The sequence below is a fragment of the Myxine glutinosa genome, chromosome 7 (genome assembly GCF_964187855.1).
Source record: "Myxine glutinosa chromosome 7, kmMyxGlut1.1, whole genome shotgun sequence".
In the NCBI taxonomy this organism is placed as follows: Eukaryota; Metazoa; Chordata; class Myxini; order Myxiniformes; family Myxinidae; genus Myxine; species Myxine glutinosa.
In genome coordinates, this window is record NC_136267.1 from 182,205,335 (window position 1) to 182,225,771 (window position 20,437).

Here is a 20,437-nt window from a genome sequence, read left to right on the forward strand (position 1 = left end):
AAGCCCTCCCCCTCCCACATTTCTCCCGATGTCCCTGCTCTCAAATGTTGTGTTTGTGTCCTTCCCCCTCTCTCCCCATCTTGTCTGCCACTCCCCTTATTTTTTGTGTTTTGTGTGTCGGTTTGACTTTTTGTGTGATTAATGTTAGCTCTTTCACGAGCCTCGATCTTGTATACAAAAAAAGAAAAAAAAAAGTCTCCTGTAGACAAAAGGCGACCAAGTCTCTTATAGACAAAAGGAGACCAAGTCTCTTATAGACAAAAGGAGCCCAAGTCATTTATCGACAAAAGGAGACCAAGTCTCTTGTAGACTAAAGGAGACAAAGTCTCTTATAGACAAAAGGAGACCAAGTCACTTATAGACAAAAGGGGACCAAGTCTCTTGTAGACAAAAGGAGACCAAGTCTCTTATAGACAAAAGGGGACCAAGTCTGTTTTAGACAAAAGGAGACTAAGTCTCCTGTAGACAAAAGGAGACCAAGTCTGTTATAGACAAAAAGAGACCAAGTCTCCTGTAGACAAAAGGAGACCAAGTCTGTTTTAGACAAAAGGAGACTAAGTCTCCTGTAGACAAAAGGAGACCAAGTCTGTTATAGACAAAAAGGGACCAAGTCTCTTATAGATTTGTTCCCCTAATGATCGATTTTATTACTTGGAAAACAAATCAATGTGTGTTTAAATATAAAGATACAGGTTTCTATTTTAAAAGTCCGTCTATATTTATGAATTGGATGACGATGTTTAATGTGGTAACAGGAACCATCTAAGATTTTAGAATAAAGCGTGATGGACACAGATTGAGCACATAAACAACAACAAACACAAAAAAACAACAACAACTCTGCCACGAAAGGTCCGGGTTTCGCGTGTTTCACTACTTTTCATCCTCATTGAGAATTGAGATTTACAGATGGGTTTACCATGTGGTTGTGAAGTGCAACGTGATGTCTTTGATTAAACCCATCTGAAGCGATTGGGAGCCGGTCGTCATACAGGATCGTGTTATTGGAAACGTCCATGTTGCACAACTGGACTTTAAAGAAAGCTGATGTGGGGGGGAGGGGGGCCCTATTTGTTGGGGGGGGGGGGGCTATTTGTGGGTGTCCCCTGTTTGTGGGGGGGGGGGGACACTATTTGTGGGAGGCCCTATTTGTGAGGGGCCCTATTTGTGAGGGGGCCCTATTTGTGAGGGGGCCCTATTTGTGAGGGGGCCCTATTTGTGAGGGGGCCCTATTTGTGAGGGGGCCCTATTTGTGGGGGGGCCCTATTTGTGGGGGGGGCTATTTGTGGGTGGCCCTTATTTGTGGGTGGCCCTTATTTGTGGGTGGGCCCTATTTGTGTGGGGGGGCCTATTTGTGTGGGGGGGCCTATTTGTGGGGGGGACCCTATTTGTGGGGGGGACCCTATTTGTGGGGGGGACCCTATTTGTGGGGGGGACACCCTATTTGTGGGGTGGGGGACCCTATTTGTGGGAGGCCCCTATTTGTGGGGGGGACCCTATTTGTGGGGGGGACCCTATTTGTGGGGGGGGGGATATTTGTGGGGGGGGGGGTATTTGTGGGGGGGACCCTATTTGTGGGGGGGACACCCTATTTGTGGGGTGGGGGACCCTATTTGTGGGGGGGACCCTATTTGTGGGAGGGACCCTATTTATGGGGGGGACACCCTATTTGTGGGGTGAGGGACCCTATTTGTGGGGGGGACCCTATTTGTGGGGGGGACCCTATTTGTGGGGGGGACACCCTATTTGTGGGGTGGGAGGCCCCTATTTGTGGGAGGCCCCTATTTGTGGGAGGCCCCTATTTGTGGGGAGGACCCTATTTGTGGGGGGGACCCTATTTGTGGGGGGGGGGGGGGATATTTGTGGGGGGGGGGTATTGTGGGGGGGACCCTATTTGTGGGGGGGACACCCTATTTGTGGGGTGGGGGACCCTATTTGTGGGGGGGACCCTATTTGTGGGGGGGACACCCTATTTGTGGGGTGAGGGACCCTATTTGTGGGGGGGACCCTATTTGTGGGGGGGACCCTATTTGTGGGGGGGACACCCTATTTGTGGGGTGGGGGACCCTATTTGTGGGGGGGGGCCCTATTTGTGGGAGGCCCCTATTTGTGGGAGGCAACTATTTGTGGGTGGCCCCCAGCGGCTGTGGGCTCCGCGGGCACCTAACGTAGGCTCTGCCCCTGAGCATGTGACTACGTATTGCTAAACTACCTTTGGTGATAAGCTCACCTCGAAGTTGTCAATTCTGATAGGTGGACACATTTTGTTTGAGGGTAAACTCTCATCCCGGTGCACACGTTGATGATTGCATCAGGTCATTTACCGTCCTTTAGGTGAGAGCTATTGGCCAATTCTTTCGACCGAAGGAATTTTAAAACTGTCTTGTGCAGGTTTTGCCTTTTCGATTGAAATACAATTAGTTCTAGAAATCAGATTTCAAAATGTTCCTTTGAACATTCAATTCACATGGGAACTGTAATGGCAAAACGTGTTGTGCAGGTGAAACCCAAAATGGAGCAAGCGACAGGAGGTCATTTACCGCGCCAGATAAAGCACAGGTATGTCATGTTATCTTTGGCGTTGTAAGTTAAAGAAGTGATGAGAGGCTGAGAGAATTGTAATTGTATGACTGCTGCCATCCTTGCAGGTAACCAAGCCAGTCCTGAAGTGGCATGACCTCCTTCCAGTGGAAAAACCGTCTGTCCGTCGGCACAAGCGCCAATGGAACATCCCGATTATTCGATTCTTGGAAAATGAAATTGGTCCTTTCCCCAAGCTCCTTGTAACGGTGAGATAACGAAACGAGCAGGGTTATCATTGGAGATCAGTTTGTTTCAGCAAGAACATCTCTCGGAATGCTGAGGTTGAGTTCGTTCGAGAAAAGACAAATTGCGTGTCGATGTCAATTTCTCCCTAGGTCGAGTCGGACAAAGCTGCAGAAATAAACCTACGTTACAGCATCACTGGGCCCGGTGCAGACCTGTCCCCTCGTGGTCTTTTCATCATAAACACGGTCACCGGAGAGCTGAGTGTAACGGGGCCGGTTGACCGAGAGAAGGTTTCAATGTTTCGTGTGAGTTTCAAACTGTTTTTTTGAAATACCGGAAGTTGTTTGCTACCGGAAGTTTGCTACCGGAAGTTTGCTGCCGGAAATTGTTTGCTACCGGAAATTGTTTGCTACCGGAAATTGTTTGCTACCGGAAATTGTTTGCTGCCGGAAGTTTGCTCCCGGAAGTTTGCTACCGGAAGTTTGCTCCCGGAAGTTTGCTACCGGAAATTGTTTGATACCGGAAATTGTTTGATACCGGAAATTGTTTGCTTCCGGAAGTTTGCTCCCGGAAGTTGTTTGCGTGTTGAGCTAAACCTATTCTTTGCGATGAAGCTGGTGTTGTGCTTTGTTCGGTAGTCGTAGCTCATCTTGTGGATAGACCAGAACTGAAGTTGTGAAAAGAGCTGAAAATGTGGTGTAGCTTGTGGCGGCATCTTGGTGGACGATGCGATTGAGTTTGACCCTCACCTGGTCTGCTTTCTTCACAGCTCAAAGGTCATGCCACGGAATTGTCAGGATACGAGGTTGAGCCACCTTGTGACCTCAAGATCCACGTGCTGGATCAAAATGACAACTTTCCTGAATTTAATTTCTCCTTTAGCTTCGCTGTAAAGGAAGGATCCCAAGTTGGTAAGGAATGTGAAGGCCTCTAGGCCATGCCTCTCCATTCCCAAATACATTTCCTGATACCTGAACTTCAACTTGTTCACTCTGAAATTGAAGACCCGAGTGGAAGAAGTACTTGAGTCACAAAATAACAGCACACAAAATTATTAGCCATGGATTGTAAGTTGTTACCATACTGTAGATGAAGTTCCTGGTTCTAACTCACTTTGCCCAAGAATGTGACTTAAGTACTTCTTCCACTCAGGTGTTCAATTTATCTTCCTGTCAGGTTGACCTGTTTAACATCACGCAGAATCATCATAATTTCATTTCCAACCCACGTGCTTTGACACTGCAACTTCATCGAGTCATTATATTGAGCTCCTACTTGGAAAAAATATTTAAAATATCTCGTCGAATTGTTGTTGGCCCTTCCCGGTGCAGGTGCGGTCGTAGGGAGGATACGCGCCACAGACCTGGATGACCCTGCCACTGGAAACGCTCAACTAGTCTATCGGCTCATCGGGCAAAACCCGACCAGTCCGAGACCCAATATGTTCACTCTGGATGAGAAGACGGGGACTCTGACCGTGGCGGCTGCTGGACTAGACCGTGAGGTGATCACTTGTTTGAACGCTACCTTTCAGCTCAAAACGTATTACGTCATAAGGTGGAGGCATTCGTTAGGTTTGCCGCTTTCATTGCTGTTACCTTTATTAAATGCTCTTAGTCTATGCTCAGATATTCAGTGTTTTGTGCAACTTGAAGTGTCAACGAACAGCATCTCAGTGAGGACATTCTGTCAGGAAAACACTACAGATTGCCACACTCGGTATCACTCATCAGCAAATGCTTTTCTATGACTATCGGTTGTTATCCCCACGCTTTAAAAACAACAACAACAACAACCCCAAAACCGCGGGGTATTGGAATCGGCTGTCTGTCTGTCTGTCTGTCCGTCGGTAACGCTATCTCCTCCTAAACGATTGTGCACAAATTCACCAAACTTGGTACTTATGATCATCACATGGCAAGAGCGTGCGAGAGCAGTATCATTTTGGCCTCACTCCTTGGGGCCCTGTGGTGGGATCAAAATGTCAAATAGAGTACCAAAAATGCAATTACTGGCACATTTTAAAACGTTTTTGAGTGGTGGAACCGCTTCAATATTTGGCTATGTTCTGTCTTCCATCCACCTGTTCAAAAAATGAAGAGCAAAAACCCTTTTAACCCACCATATTTAATTCTAAAGGGTTCTAAGGTGTAATTATAGTGGTTTCTAAAGGGGAATTGTTCTAAAAGGTAATTCTGGTGATTCTAAACGGTAATTATAGAGAGTTCTAAAGGGTTATTGTAGAGAGTTCTAAACGGTAATTATAGAGAGTTCTAAACAGTAATTATAGAGAGTTCTAAAGGGTTATTGTAGAGAGTTCTAAACGGTAATTATAGAGAGTTCTAAACAGTAATTATAGAGAGTTCTAAAGGGTTATTGTAGAGAGTTCTAAACGGTAATTATAGAGAGTTCTAAACGGTAATTATAGAGAGTTCTAAACGGTAATTATAGAGTTCTAAACGGTAATTATAGAGAGTTCTAAAGGGTTATTGTAGAGAGTTCTAAACGGTAATTATAGAGAGTTCTAAAGGGTTATTGTAGAGAGTTCTAAACGGTAATTATAGAGTTCTAAACGGTAATTATAGAGAGTTCTAAAGGGTTACTGGAGAGTTCTAAAGGGTTATTGTAGAGAGTTCTAAAGGGTTATTGTAGAGAGTTCTAAACGGTAATTATAGAGTTCTAAACGGTAATTATAGAGAGTTCTAAAGGGTTATTGTAGAGAGTTCTAAACGGTAATTATAGAGTTCTAAACGGTAATTATAGAGAGTTCTAAAGGGTTATTGTAGAGAGTTCTAAACGGTAATTATAGATTTCTAAACGGTAATTATAGAGAGTTCTAAAGGGTTATTGAAGAGAGTTCTAAACGGTAATTATAGAGTTCTAAACGGTAATTATAGAGAGTTCTAAAGGGTTACTGGAGAGTTCTAAAGGGTTATTGTAGAGAGTTCTAAACGGTAATTATAGAGAGTTCTAAAGGGTAATTATAGAGAGTTCTAAACGGTAATTATAGAGAGTTCTAAACGGTAATTATAGAGAGTTCTAAACGGTAATTATAGAGAGTTCTAAACAGTAATTATAGAGAGTTCTAAACGGTAATTATAGAGAGTTCTAAACGGTAATTATAGAGAGTTCTAAACGGTAATTATAGAGAGTTCTAAACGGTAATTATAGAGAGTTCTAAACGGTAATTATAGAGAGTTCTAAACGGTAATTATAGAGAGTTCTAAACGGTAATTATAGAGAGTTCTAAACAGTAATTATAGAGAGTTCTAAACGGTAATTATAGAGAGTTCTAAAGGGTTATTGGAGAGTTCTAAACGGTAATTATAGAGAGTTCTAAAGGGTTATTGGAGAGTTCTAAAGGGTAATTATAGAGAGTTCTAAACGGTAATTATAGAGAGTTCTAAACGGTAATTATAGAGAGTTCTAAACGGTAATTATAGAGAGTTCTAAACGGTAATTATCGAGAGTTCTAAAGGGTAATTATAGAGAGTTCTAAAGGGTAATTATAGAGAGTTCTAAACGGTAATTATAGAGAGTTCTAAACGGTAATTATAGAGAGTTCTAAACAGTAATTATAGAGAGTTCTAAAGGGTAATTATAGAGAGTTCTAAAGGGTAATTATAGAGAGTTCTAAACGGTAATTATAGAGAGTTCTAAACAGTAATTATAGAGAGTTCTAAACGGTAATTATAGAGAGTTCTAAACAGTAATTATAGAGAGTTCTAAACAGTAATTATAGAGAGTTCTAAACGGTAATTATAGAGAGTTCTAAACGGTAATTATAGAGAGTTCTAAACGGTAATTATAGAGAGTTCTAAACGGTAATTATAGAGAGTTCTAAACGGTAATTATAGAGAGTTCTAAAGGGTAATTATAGAGAGTTCTAAACAGTAATTATAGAGCGTTCTAAACGGTAATTATAGAGAGTTCTAAAGGGTTATTGTAGAGAGTTCTAAACGGTAATTATAGAGTTCTAAACGGTAATTATAGAGAGTTCTAAAGGGTTACTGGAGAGTTCTAAAGGGTTATTGTAGAGAGTTCTAAAGGGTTATTGTAGAGAGTTCTAAACGGTAATTATAGAGTTCTAAACGGTAATTATAGAGAGTTCTAAAGGGTTATTGTAGAGAGTTCTAAACGGTAATTATAGATTTCTAAACGGTAATTATAGAGAGTTCTAAAGGGTTATTGTAGAGAGTTCTAAACGGTAATTATAGAGTTCTAAACGGTAATTATAGAGAGTTCTAAAGGGTTACTGGAGAGTTCTAAAGGGTTATTGTAGAGAGTTCTAAACGGTAATTATAGAGAGTTCTAAAGGGTAATTATAGAGAGTTCTAAACGGTAATTATAGAGAGTTCTAAACGGTAATTATAGAGAGTTCTAAACGGTAATTATAGAGAGTTCTAAACAGTAATTATAGAGAGTTCTAAACGGTAATTATAGAGAGTTCTAAACGGTAATTATAGAGAGTTCTAAACGGTAATTATAGAGAGTTCTAAACGGTAATTATAGAGAGTTCTAAACGGTAATTATAGAGAGTTCTAAACGGTAATTATAGAGAGTTCTAAACGGTAATTATAGAGAGTTCTAAACGGTAATTATAGAGAGTTCTAAACAGTAATTATAGAGAGTTCTAAACGGTAATTATAGAGAGTTCTAAAGGGTTATTGGAGAGTTCTAAACGGTAATTAGAGAGAGTTCTAAAGGGTTATTGGAGAGTTCTAAAGGGTAATTATAGAGAGTTCTAAACGGTAATTATAGAGAGTTCTAAACGGTAATTATAGAGAGTTCTAAACGGTAATTATAGAGAGTTCTAAACGGTAATTATCGAGAGTTCTAAAGGGTAATTATAGAGAGTTCTAAAGGGTAATTATAGAGAGTTCTAAACGGTAATTATAGAGAGTTCTAAACGGTAATTATAGAGAGTTCTAAACAGTAATTATAGAGAGTTCTAAAGGGTAATTATAGAGAGTTCTAAACGGTAATTATAGAGAGTTCTAAACAGTAATTATAGAGAGTTCTAAACGGTAATTATAGAGAGTTCTAAACAGTAATTATAGAGAGTTCTAAACAGTAATTATAGAGAGTTCTAAACGGTAATTATAGAGAGTTCTAAACGGTAATTATAGAGAGTTCTAAACGGTAATTATAGAGAGTTCTAAACGGTAATTATAGAGAGTTCTAAACGGTAATTATAGAGAGTTCTAAAGGGTAATTATAGAGAGTTCTAAACGGTAATTATAGAGCGTTCTAAACGGTAATTATAGAGAGTTCTAAACGGTAATTATAGAGAGTTCTAAAGGGTTATTGGAGAGTTCTAAACGGTAATTATAGAGAGTTCTAAAGGGTAATTATAGAGAGTTCTAAACGGTAATTATAGAGAGTTCTAAACGGTAATTATAGAGAGTTCTAAACGGTAATTATAGAGAGTTCTAAACGGTAATTATAGAGAGTTCTAAAGGGTAATTATAGAGAGTTCTAAACGGTAATTATAGAGAGTTCTAAACGGTAATTATAGAGAGTTCTAAACGGTAATTATAGAGAGTTCTAAACGGTAATTATAGAGAGTTCTAAACGGTAATTATAGAGAGTTCTAAACGGTAATTATAGAGAGTTCTAAACGGTAATTATAGAGAGTTCTAAACGGTAATTATAGAGAGTTCTAAACGGTAATTATAGAGAGTTCTAAACGGTAATTATAGAGAGTTCTAAACGGTAATTATAGAGAGTTCTAAACGGTAATTATAGAGAGTTCTAAACGGTAATTATAGAGAGTTCTAAACGGTAATTATAGAGAGTTCTAAACGGTAATTATAGAGAGTTCTAAACGGTAATTATAGAGAGTTCTAAACGGTAATTATAGAGAGTTCTAAACGGTAATTATAGAGAGTTCTAAACGGTAATTATAGAGAGTTCTAAACGGTAATTATAGAGAGTTCTAAACAGTAATTATAGAGCGTTCTAAACGGTAATTATAGAGAGTTCTAAACGGTAATTATAGAGAGTTCTAAAGGGTTATTGGAGAGTTCTAAACGGTAATTATAGAGAGTTCTAAAGGGTTATTGTAGAGAGTTCTAAACGGTAATTATAGAGAGTTCTAAAGGGTAATTATAGAGAGTTCTAAACGGTAATTATAGAGAGTTCTAAACGGTAATTATAGAGAGTTCTAAACGGTAATTATAGAGAGTTCTAAACGGTAATTATAGAGAGTTCTAAACAGTAATTATAGAGAGTTCTAAACGGTAATTATAGAGTTCTAAACGGTAATTATAGAGAGTTCTAAACGGTAATTATAGAGAGTTCTAAACAGTAATTATAGAGAGTTCTAAACAGTAATTATAGAGAGTTCTAAACAGTAATTATAGAGAGTTCTAAACGGTAATTATAGAGAGTTCTAAACAGTAATTATAGAGAGTTCTAAACGGTAATTATAGAGAGTTCTAAACGGTAATTATAGAGAGTTCTAAATGGTAATTATAGAGAGTTCTAAACGGTAATTATAGAGAGTTCTAAACGGTAGTTATAGAGAGTTCTAAACGGTAATTATAGAGAGTTCTAAACGGTAATTATAGAGAGTTCTAAACGGTAATTATAGAGAGTTCTAAATGGTAATTATAGAGAGTTCTAAACGGTAATTATAGAGAGTTCTAAACAGTAATTATAGAGAGTTCTAAAGGGTAATTATAGAGAGTTCTAAAGGGTAATTATAGAGTTCTAAAGGGTAATTATAGAGAGTTCTAAACGGTAATTATAGAGAGTTCTAAACAGTAATTATAGAGAGTTCTAAAGGGTTATTGTAGAGAGTTCTAAACAGTAATTATAGAGAGTTCTAAACAGTAATTATAGAGAGTTCTAAACGGTAATTATAGAGAGTTCTAAACGGTAATTATAGAGAGTTCTAAATGGTAATTATAGAGATAGTCTAGGGCGATTAGTAATTTCGTGTTTTTTGTTTGTTAAAATTGATTTAGCAATGGATTCTGCTTCAGAATATTATAGAGATGTAAAAAAAATAGGGTTCCATTTTTTCTTTTACGTCTAATAGGTAGTAATTCGAAGAAATCCAAGATGGCCGCCATAAAATTTGGAAAATACACTTTTGTGCATATCTTTGTATCTAGATATCATATAAACATGAATAATATGTCCTTTTATATGTTTTCAGACCCAAGGAAGCCATATCTGCCATTGTTTTTACAGAAAAATGCAAGGAAATTAAAATAGTGGGCAATATACCAGCCAAAATGGAGACGGCCGTCGTGAAATCGGATCGTATAATTTCCCAATTAGAATCGATTCAATAAACAATCTTCACTGATAACATTTATTTTGAATACACACACACGCACACGCACACACACACACACACACACACGCACACACATACACACACACCTAAACATAAACGATGAATGAACATAAACGATCACATAAACGAATGCCTCATTCATCCTCATCCATATCTATCACACGCGGTTCATTGATGTTTGCTTTGTTGTTACAACTGTAACCCACACACCCACAAACTTCAGTACAAGGAATATTGTTATTGCGACAGCTACATCTTCCCATACACCCTTTCTTGCACCCACAGTTCACGAGATTCATTATTGCTTCTGGGGCTGGAGGATTCAGGCATCGACTTGGTGCATAAACCCCATCATCCGAAAGTAACTGCCAACCATACTCGACAGGTGATGGAAGGGACGGATGGCTTTCTGCTGCCTTTCTCCATATCATTGCGATATAATGTGCTCGCTGAACGTGTAACTTTAGCGAACCAGTGGTAGGTGGAAGACTCTCTCCCTCAGCAGCACGGTTGGAGAATAAGAACCAGCGAAGCTCGTTTACTTTCGTGTGAACTTTAGACTTGTACAGCAGACAGACGAAGCGTTCCAGCTGGGAACACACTTCTGGTGACGGATCAGTTTGTCCCAAAGACTCCAGAGCCTCCCATATCTTGTTGTCACATGTCATGAAGACCTTAAAGCACCAGTCCTTGCTCCTGCCAGCGAACCTTCCAGACATGTCACTTCCCGTGAATGCGTGGAATCCAAGTATTGCAGACGCACGTTTCTCTCCTAGCATGCCATGAATAGGTTGGACTGCAATGCTCCTCCTCAACTTTCCCTTCCCAGTGAGAAACCTCGTAGCAGGTGGTAGATCGTGAAATCTCTGAATCAGTAGGAGGAAGATATCGGTATCTGGCGAATCAATGATAACTTCTGCATCTTTGTCGACTGTGAGAGCATGCAGAATTAAGAGTGTATCGGCCTCTTCTTGGCTGTGCGTGAGTAGACTGTCTGGAACTTCAGTGTTGCCCGTGGTCTTAGTTCCTGATGTCACCATGAACTTCTTCAACTTGTTTGGATGAGCCTTGCTGTAAGATAGACACTTCACAGCCAAGTACTCTGTAAGCTCTGCCTTGGTCTTCACATTGGAAAGGAAATCTTTGAGTGAAATCTTCTGGATCAATGTACTATCCCTGACGTGATAGTATGTTGATTTCCCCTTTGTCCTCTTTAGGCGCATTTTGTCTTTCAGTGAGTTATCGATGTATCGGTCGAATACCAACCTCACGTCATCATAATGCACGGCAATATTTTCGAGGCGTTCAATGAACGATTGAGCAAAGTCACTGCATGTAATCATTTGTTCTGTTTTGGAGATCCCGTTAACAAGAGCCATGCCATCAATGATTATTATCACTCTATGGCGAGAAGTAGTCTCGTTTTCATTGATCACTCCTGATCTTGTGGTTGTGTCTGGGTTTTGGCTGATCTGAGAGGGTTCCTGCAAATTTTGGCTTGATATTTCATAGTCAGTTGATGGGTCATTAGTTTCTTCCCCAGCGTGTGCTGCTGCATCATTCAAAGCGGCAATTCCCGCGTCTTGATGCTCATTGATTTCTGTCGAAATAGGTTCTCCTGGTGGATCATGTACATCCTGCTCTTCAGGCTCAGCCAGATGCTCAAGTTGACGAAGGATTTTTGCCTTGTCGTATGCCAACAAGAGGGATCCATCAGATGCAAATAAAGAACGTGGAACGATGCCAAATTCATAGGTGCCAATACATTCTTTCAGGTCGAGCTCTGGTCGGCTCCGTGAGATAACGATGAACCTCTGCAACAATCCTCGCTCTTCTTTGACTTTGATCAGCTTGTCGCCCGATCTCACTTCTGTTGTGGCATTCGAACTCTTGAATGTTCGAAGTTTTCTTTTCGTCATTTTGTCCCACACAGAAAGTTTTCCCTCAGCTAAACGATCTGTGGCAAATTGCTGGAACATCTGTTGTCCGATCTCGTCGCGCTCTAAGATGTCGCTGGACACTTTTTCATTCATGACTTCTTTGGTGAGCAGGTTGTAGACCTCGTCTACTTCCTCTTCCATAAATGGATCGCCATGTTCACGGAACACCCTAGAAAGCTTGGAGGCATGCCTCATCACCCGGGAAAGCTTTCCCCCCGTGATTTCGTGGTGTTGTTTTCTGCTCTGGTTTTCACCAAGACCATATCCCTCCGCAAACTCGTGCAGTGACTTTGACAGCTCAGGTGCAATGAGGAAGAACTTGTCAAGCGCCTTCTCATTTTGAGTTATCCCTACGATTCCTCCAATCACCTTCAGTGTACGGTTTTCTTGCTCAATGCCATGGTCTGGGGCTATTGATGTGAAGCCTGCCAATCCTTTTGTCACACAGAAGTTCCCTTTCATGAATTCCCTCCACAGTTCTGGGTGCTGCTTTTCAGTCTCCTGCATTGTTGAAATGTAGAGAGGGAGCAACCGAGCATAGTTTAGATGATCGTGAGCGAAGAAGTACTTCGTGAGAGACTCGATGCTCTCCATATGCAGCAGCAGATCACGTTGTCTTGTACTTCTAATGAACAGAAGGATAGTCTCAAACTGTTTCATGTAGTTCAGGATGAAGCGCTGTATCTTGTTTGTGCTGACCTCAAATTGTTCCAGTTTTTTGGTCATATCTCTGGACTCCATCATGGCCAATGTTTTTTTGAGAATGTCGCATAGATTCTTCTCTGGCTCCATGCTCCCGCTGATGTCTCTCTGATATGCCTCTCCCAGACGAACAGATGACTCGTTCAGATAGGCCCTTTCTTCAGGTTCCATTGCCAGGAATCTCTGGAAGTACAGGTTGTACAAAGCGATCAGTGTTACCATGTGTGCCTCCAGAGCTCGATACAAGTGCCTCCCATTTAGTATTTGGCTCACTGTGGTTGGCGAGAAAAGTCCAGCCTCGACCCATGCCTGATCAATTCCACTCCCTTCCACGTATTTTCCTAATGCAGCTAAGGCCCAAAACACAACATGTAGCTCACCAGGTCGGAAGAGGAATTGCTTCCTGATGTCCTCGCGTTCCACCCACAGCTTCATCGCCAGGTCGTATAGCTGCAAATCGAGAGTCATGACTGTGATTGCCTCACTCCCCATAACACGAGTTGTGATGTTGTGAGCTCTCATCAGACCCGTGTACAGTGTATCATAGTCTGTAGGAGGCGACCTTATCAATGGAGGAACGAGAGCAACATTGGTCTTCTCACTGGACGAAGATAGCAAGGAATTGAAGGCTCCCCACGTCCCCGGAGCTGTGAGTTTGACGTCAACTTCTCCTTCTTCCTCGAAGTTCAGGCATCCAATCATCCAGGTCATATCGGTTTTCTTGTTCTTGTCTGTCTCGGGTTTTGATGTGAGCAGCTTGCAGTCGCTCTTTCTCTTCTCGGGTGCTGGCTTCTTGCAGGTCAACGTTTTACAGCCAACTGCATCATGTATCGTTTGAGCTTTTGATGACCGGTCAAGTTCAATTGGTGGTATCATGGGTGATTTCTCCGGTGATACAGGCTGGTAGATCGCAATTGCTGTACCATGAAGGGTATTCATCCCGCAAGGAGTTGACTCTAGAAAATCGATGTTGTATCTACTGACTGCAAACTGCAAAATCTACTGACTTCTCAATCTTCCTGGGTGGTGAGTCACTCATCTTGAAGGTAGGTGTAATTTTCTAGACACTCTTGAACTGTCGTCGGTCCTGCAAAGATAGATACTACTATTCAGATTCACATTTCGTCAACACAGTCAAAACCAGACCTTAACTAGATGGTGGAAACTTAATTAACCGATTTCATGCCGGCCGACCCCACTTTGGCTGGTATATGTCCACTATTTTATTTTCCTTGCATTTTTCTGTAAAAACAATGGCAGAAATGGCTTCCTTGGGTCTGAAAACATATAAAAGGACATATTATTCATGTTTATATGATATCTAGATACAAAGATATGCACAAAAGTGTATTTTCCAAATTTTATGGCGGCCATCTTGGATTTCTTCGAATTACTACCTATTAGACGTAAAAGAAAAAATGGAACCCTATTTTTTTTACATCTCTATAATATTCTGAAGCAGAATCCATTGCTAAATCAATTTTAACAAACAAAAAACACAAACAATATTGTTATGACATATGGGCCTGCACTAAGAGTTCTAAACGGTAATTATAGAGAGTTCTAAACGGTAATTATAGAGAGTTCTAAACGGTAATTATAGAGAGTTCTAAACAGTAATTATAGAGAGTTCTAAAGGGTTATTGTAGAGAGTTCTAAACAGTAATTATAGAGAGTTCTAAAGGGTTATTGTAGAGAGTTCTAAACGGTAATTATAGAGAGTTCTAAACAGTAATTATAGAGAGTTCTAAAGGGTAATTATAGAGAGTTCTAAAGGGTAATTATAGAGAGTTCTAAACGGTAATTATAGAGAGTTCTAAATGGTAATTATAGAGAGTTCTAAACGGTAATTATAGAGAGTTCTAAACGGTAATTATAGAGAGTTCTAAACGGTAATTATAGAGAGTTCTAAACGGTAATTATAGAGAGTTCTAAACAGTAATTATAGAGAGTTCTAAACAGTAATTATAGAGAGTTCTAAACGGTAATTATAGAGAGTTCTAAAGGGTTATTGGAGAGTTCTAAACGGTAATTATAGAGAGTTCTAAAGGGTTATTGTAGAGAGTTCTAAACGGTAATTATAGAGAGTTCTAAAGGGTAATTATAGAGAGTTCTAAACGGTAATTATAGAGAGTTCTAAACGGTAATTATAGAGAGTTCTAAACGGTAATTATAGAGCGTTCTAAACGGTAATTATAGAGAGTTCTAAACTGTAATTATAGAGAGTTCTAAAGGGTTATTGGAGAGTTCTAAACGGTAATTATAGAGAGTTCTAAAGGGTTATTGTAGAGAGTTCTAAACGGTAATTATAGAGAGTTCTAAAGGGTAATTATAGAGAGTTCTAAACGGTAATTATAGAGAGTTCTAAACGGTAATTATAGAGAGTTCTAAACGGTAATTATAGAGTTCTAAACGGTAATTATAGAGAGTTCTAAACGGTAATTATAGCGAGTTCTAAACGGTAATTATAGAGAGTTCTAAACGGTAATTATAGAGAGTTCTAAACGGTAATTATAGAGAGTTCTAAACGGTAATTATAGAGAGTTCTAAACGGTAATTATAGAGAGTTCTAAACGGTAATTATAGAGAGTTCTAAACAGTAATTATAGAGAGTTCTAAACAGTAATTATAGAGAGTTCTAAACGGTAATTATAGAGAGTTCTAAAGGGTAATTATAGAGAGTTCTAAACGGTAATTATAGAGAGTTCTAAACGGTAATTATAGAGAGTTCTAAACGGTAATTATAGAGAGTTCTAAACGGTAATTATAGAGAGTTCTAAACGGTAATTATAGAGAGTTCTAAACGGTAATTATAGAGAGTTCTAAACGGTAATTATAGAGTTCTAAACGGTAATTATAGAGAGTTCTAAACAGTAATTATAGAGAGTTCTAAACGGTAATTATAGAGAGTTCTAAACGGTAATTATAGAGAGTTCTAAACGGTAATTATAGAGAGTTCTAAACAGTAATTATAGAGAGTTCTAAACGGTAATTATAGAGTTCTAAACGGTAATTATAGAGAGTTCTAAACGGTAATTATAGAGAGTTCTAAACAGTAATTATAGAGAGTTCTAAACAGTAATTATAGAGAGTTCTAAACAGTAATTATAGAGAGTTCTAAACGGTAATTATAGAGAGTTCTAAACAGTAATTATAGAGAGTTCTAAACGGTAATTATAGAGAGTTCTAAACGGTAATTATAGAGAGTTCTAAACGGTAATTATCGAGAGTTCTAAAGGGTAATTATAGAGAGTTCTAAAGGGTAATTATAGAGAGTTCTAAACGGTAATTATAGAGAGTTCTAAACGGTAATTATAGAGAGTTCTAAACAGTAATTATAGAGAGTTCTAAAGGGTAATTATAGAGAGTTCTAAAGGGTAATTATAGAGAGTTCTAAACGGTAATTATAGAGAGTTCTAAACAGTAATTATAGAGAGTTCTAAACGGTAATTATAGAGAGTTCTAAACAGTAATTATAGAGAGTTCTAAACAGTAATTATAGAGAGTTCTAAACGGTAATTATAGAGAGTTCTAAACGGTAATTATAGAGAGTTCTAAACGGTAATTATAGAGAGTTCTAAACGGTAATTATAGAGAGTTCTAAACGGTAATTATAGAGAGTTCTAAAGGGTAATTATAGAGAGTTCTAAACAGTAATTATAGAGCGTTCTAAACGGTAATTATAGAGAGTTCTAAAGGGTTATTGTAGAGAGTTCTAAACGGTAATTATAGAGTTCTAAACGGTAATTATAGAGAGTTCTAAAGGGTTACTGGAGAGTTCTAAAGGGTTATTGTAGAGAGTTCTAAAGGGTTATTGTAGAGAGTTCTAAACGGTAATTATAGAGTTCTAAACGGTAATTATAGAGAGTTCTAAAGGGTTATTGTAGAGAGTTCTAAACGGTAATTATAGATTTCTAAACGGTAATTATAGAGAGTTCTAAAGGGTTATTGTAGAGAGTTCTAAACGGTAATTATAGAGTTCTAAACGGTAATTATAGAGAGTTCTAAAGGGTTACTGGAGAGTTCTAAAGGGTTATTGTAGAGAGTTCTAAACGGTAATTATAGAGAGTTCTAAAGGGTAATTATAGAGAGTTCTAAACGGTAATTATAGAGAGTTCTAAACGGTAATTATAGAGAGTTCTAAACGGTAATTATAGAGAGTTCTAAACAGTAATTATAGAGAGTTCTAAACGGTAATTATAGAGAGTTCTAAACGGTAATTATAGAGAGTTCTAAACGGTAATTATAGAGAGTTCTAAACGGTAATTATAGAGAGTTCTAAACGGTAATTATAGAGAGTTCTAAACGGTAATTATAGAGAGTTCTAAACGGTAATTATAGAGAGTTCTAAACAGTAATTATAGAGAGTTCTAAACGGTAATTATAGAGAGTTCTAAAGGGTTATTGGAGAGTTCTAAACGGTAATTAGAGAGAGTTCTAAAGGGTTATTGGAGAGTTCTAAAGGGTAATTATAGAGAGTTCTAAACGGTAATTATAGAGAGTTCTAAACGGTAATTATAGAGAGTTCTAAACGGTAATTATAGAGAGTTCTAAACGGTAATTATCGAGAGTTCTAAAGGGTAATTATAGAGAGTTCTAAAGGGTAATTATAGAGAGTTCTAAACGGTAATTATAGAGAGTTCTAAACGGTAATTATAGAGAGTTCTAAACAGTAATTATAGAGAGTTCTAAAGGGTAATTATAGAGAGTTCTAAACGGTAATTATAGAGAGTTCTAAACAGTAATTATAGAGAGTTCTAAACGGTAATTATAGAGAGTTCTAAACAGTAATTATAGAGAGTTCTAAACAGTAATTATAGAGAGTTCTAAACGGTAATTATAGAGAGTTCTAAACGGTAATTATAGAGAGTTCTAAACGGTAATTATAGAGAGTTCTAAACGGTAATTATAGAGAGTTCTAAACGGTAATTATAGAGAGTTCTAAAGGGTAATTATAGAGAGTTCTAAACGGTAATTATAGAGCGTTCTAAACGGTAATTATAGAGAGTTCTAAACGGTAATTATAGAGAGTTCTAAAGGGTTATTGGAGAGTTCTAAACGGTAATTATAGAGAGTTCTAAAGGGTAATTATAGAGAGTTCTAAACGGTAATTATAGAGAGTTCTAAACGGTAATTATAGAGAGTTCTAAACGGTAATTATAGAGAGTTCTAAACGGTAATTATAGAGAGTTCTAAAGGGTAATTATAGAGAGTTCTAAACGGTAATTATAGAGAGTTCTAAACGGTAATTATAGAGAGTTCTAAACGGTAATTATAGAGAGTTCTAAACGGTAATTATAGAGAGTTCTAAACGGTAATTATAGAGAGTTCTAAACGGTAATTATAGAGAGTTCTAAACGGTAATTATAGAGAGTTCTAAACGGTAATTATAGAGAGTTCTAAACGGTAATTATAGAGAGTTCTAAACGGTAATTATAGAGAGTTCTAAACGGTAATTATAGAGAGTTCTAAACGGTAATTATAGAGAGTTCTAAACGGTAATTATAGAGAGTTCTAAACGGTAATTATAGAGAGTTCTAAACGGTAATTATAGAGAGTTCTAAACGGTAATTATAGAGAGTTCTAAACGGTAATTATAGAGAGTTCTAAACGGTAATTATAGAGAGTTCTAAACGGTAATTATAGAGAGTTCTAAACGGTAATTATAGAGAGTTCTAAACAGTAATTATAGAGCGTTCTAAACGGTAATTATAGAGAGTTCTAAAGGGTTATTGTAGAGAGTTCTAAACGGTAATTATAGAGAGTTCTAAAGGGTAATTATAGAGAGTTCTAAACGGTAATTATAGAGAGTTCTAAACGGTAATTATAGAGAGTTCTAAACGGTAATTATAGAGAGTTCTAAACGGTAATTATAGAGAGTTCTAAACAGTAATTATAGAGAGTTCTAAACGGTAATTATAGAGTTCTAAACGGTAATTATAGAGAGTTCTAAACGGTAATTATAGAGAGTTCTAAACAGTAATTATAGAGAGTTCTAAACAGTAATTATAGAGAGTTCTAAACAGTAATTATAGAGAGTTCTAAACGGTAATTATAGAGAGTTCTAAACAGTAATTATAGAGAGTTCTAAACGGTAATTATAGAGAGTTCTAAACGGTAATTATAGAGAGTTCTAAACAGTAATTATAGAGAGTTCTAAACGGTAATTATAGAGAGTTCTAAATGGTAATTATAGAGAGTTCTAAACGGTAATTATAGAGAGTTCTAAACGGTAGTTATAGAGAGTTCTAAACGGTAATTATAGAGAGTTCTAAACGGTAATTATAGAGAGTTCTAAACAGTAATTATAGAGAGTTCTAAACAGTAATTATAGAGAGTTCTAAACAGTAATTATAGAGAGTTCTAAACGGTAATTATAGAGAGTTCTAAACAGTAATTATAGAGAGTTCTAAACGGTAATTATAGAGAGTTCTAAACGGTAATTATAGAGAGTTCTAAATGGTAATTATAGAGAGTTCTAAACGGTAATTATAGAGAGTTCTAAACGGTAGTTATAGAGAGTTCTAAACGGTAATTATAGAGAGTTCTAAACGGTAATTATAGAGAGTTCTAAACGGTAATTATAGAGAGTTCTAAATGGTAATTATAGAGAGTTCTAAACGGTAATTATAGAGAGTTCTAAACAGTAATTATAGAGAGTTCTAAAGGGTAATTATAGAGAGTTCTAAAGGGTAATTATAGAGTTCTAAAGGGTAATTATAGAGAGTTCTAAACGGTAATTATAGAGAGTTCTAAACAGTAATTATAGAGAGTTCTAAAGGGTTATTGTAGAGAGTTCTAAACAGTAATTATAGAGAGTTCTAAACAGTAATTATAGAGAGTTCTAAACGGTAATTATAGAGAGTTCTAAACGGTAATTATAGAGAGTTCTAAATGGTAATTATAGAGATAGTCTAGGGCGATTAGTAATTTCGTGTTTTTTGTTTGTTAAAATTGATTTAGCAATGGATTCTGCTTCAGAATATTATAGAGATGTAAAAAAAATAGGGTTCCATTTTTTCTTTTACGTCTAATAGGTAGTAATTCGAAGAAATCCAAGATGGCCGCCATAAAATTTGGAAAATACACTTTTGTGCATATCTTTGTATCTAGATATCATATAAACATGAATAATATGTCCTTTTATATGTTTTCAGACCCAAGGAAGCCATATCTGCCATTGTTTTTACAGAAAAATGCAAGGAAATTAAAATAGTGGGCAATATACCAGCCAAAATGGAGACGGCCGTCGTGAAATCGGATCGTATAATTTCCCAATTAGAATCGATTCAATAAACAATCTTCACTGATAACATTTATTTTGAATACACACACACGCACACGCACACACACACACACACACACACGCACACACATACACACACACCTAAACATAAACGATGAATGAACATAAACGATCACATAAACGAATGCCTCATTCATCCTCATCCATATCTATCACACGCGGTTCATTGATGTTTGCTTTGTTGTTACAACTGTAACCCACACACCCACAAACTTCAGTACAAGGAATATTGTTATTGCGACAGCTACATCTTCCCATACACCCTTTCTTGCACCCACAGTTCACGAGATTCATTATTGCTTCTGGGGCTGGAGGATTCAGGCATCGACTTGGTGCATAAACCCCATCATCCGAAAGTAACTGCCAACCATACTCGACAGGTGATGGAAGGGACGGATGGCTTTCTGCTGC

At 37.8% G+C, this 20,437-nt stretch overlaps 1 protein-coding gene across 8 annotated transcripts in view; it reads left to right on the plus strand.

The window, feature by feature from the left end:
- The window catches only part of LOC137431868 (B-cadherin), a 129,327-nt gene that overhangs the window by 27,928 nt on the left and 80,962 nt on the right, over positions 1–20,437 (plus strand). For all 8 annotated transcript variants that reach the window (XM_068123655.2, XM_068123657.2, XM_068123656.2 and 5 more), the window contains exons 3-7: positions 2,501–2,559; positions 2,649–2,789; positions 2,919–3,074; positions 3,539–3,680; positions 4,101–4,273. In XM_068123655.2, the coding sequence (XP_067979756.2) occupies positions 2,501–2,559; positions 2,649–2,789; positions 2,919–3,074; positions 3,539–3,680; positions 4,101–4,273 (671 nt within the window). The remainder of the gene's footprint in view (positions 1–2,500; positions 2,560–2,648; positions 2,790–2,918; positions 3,075–3,538; positions 3,681–4,100; positions 4,274–20,437) is intronic.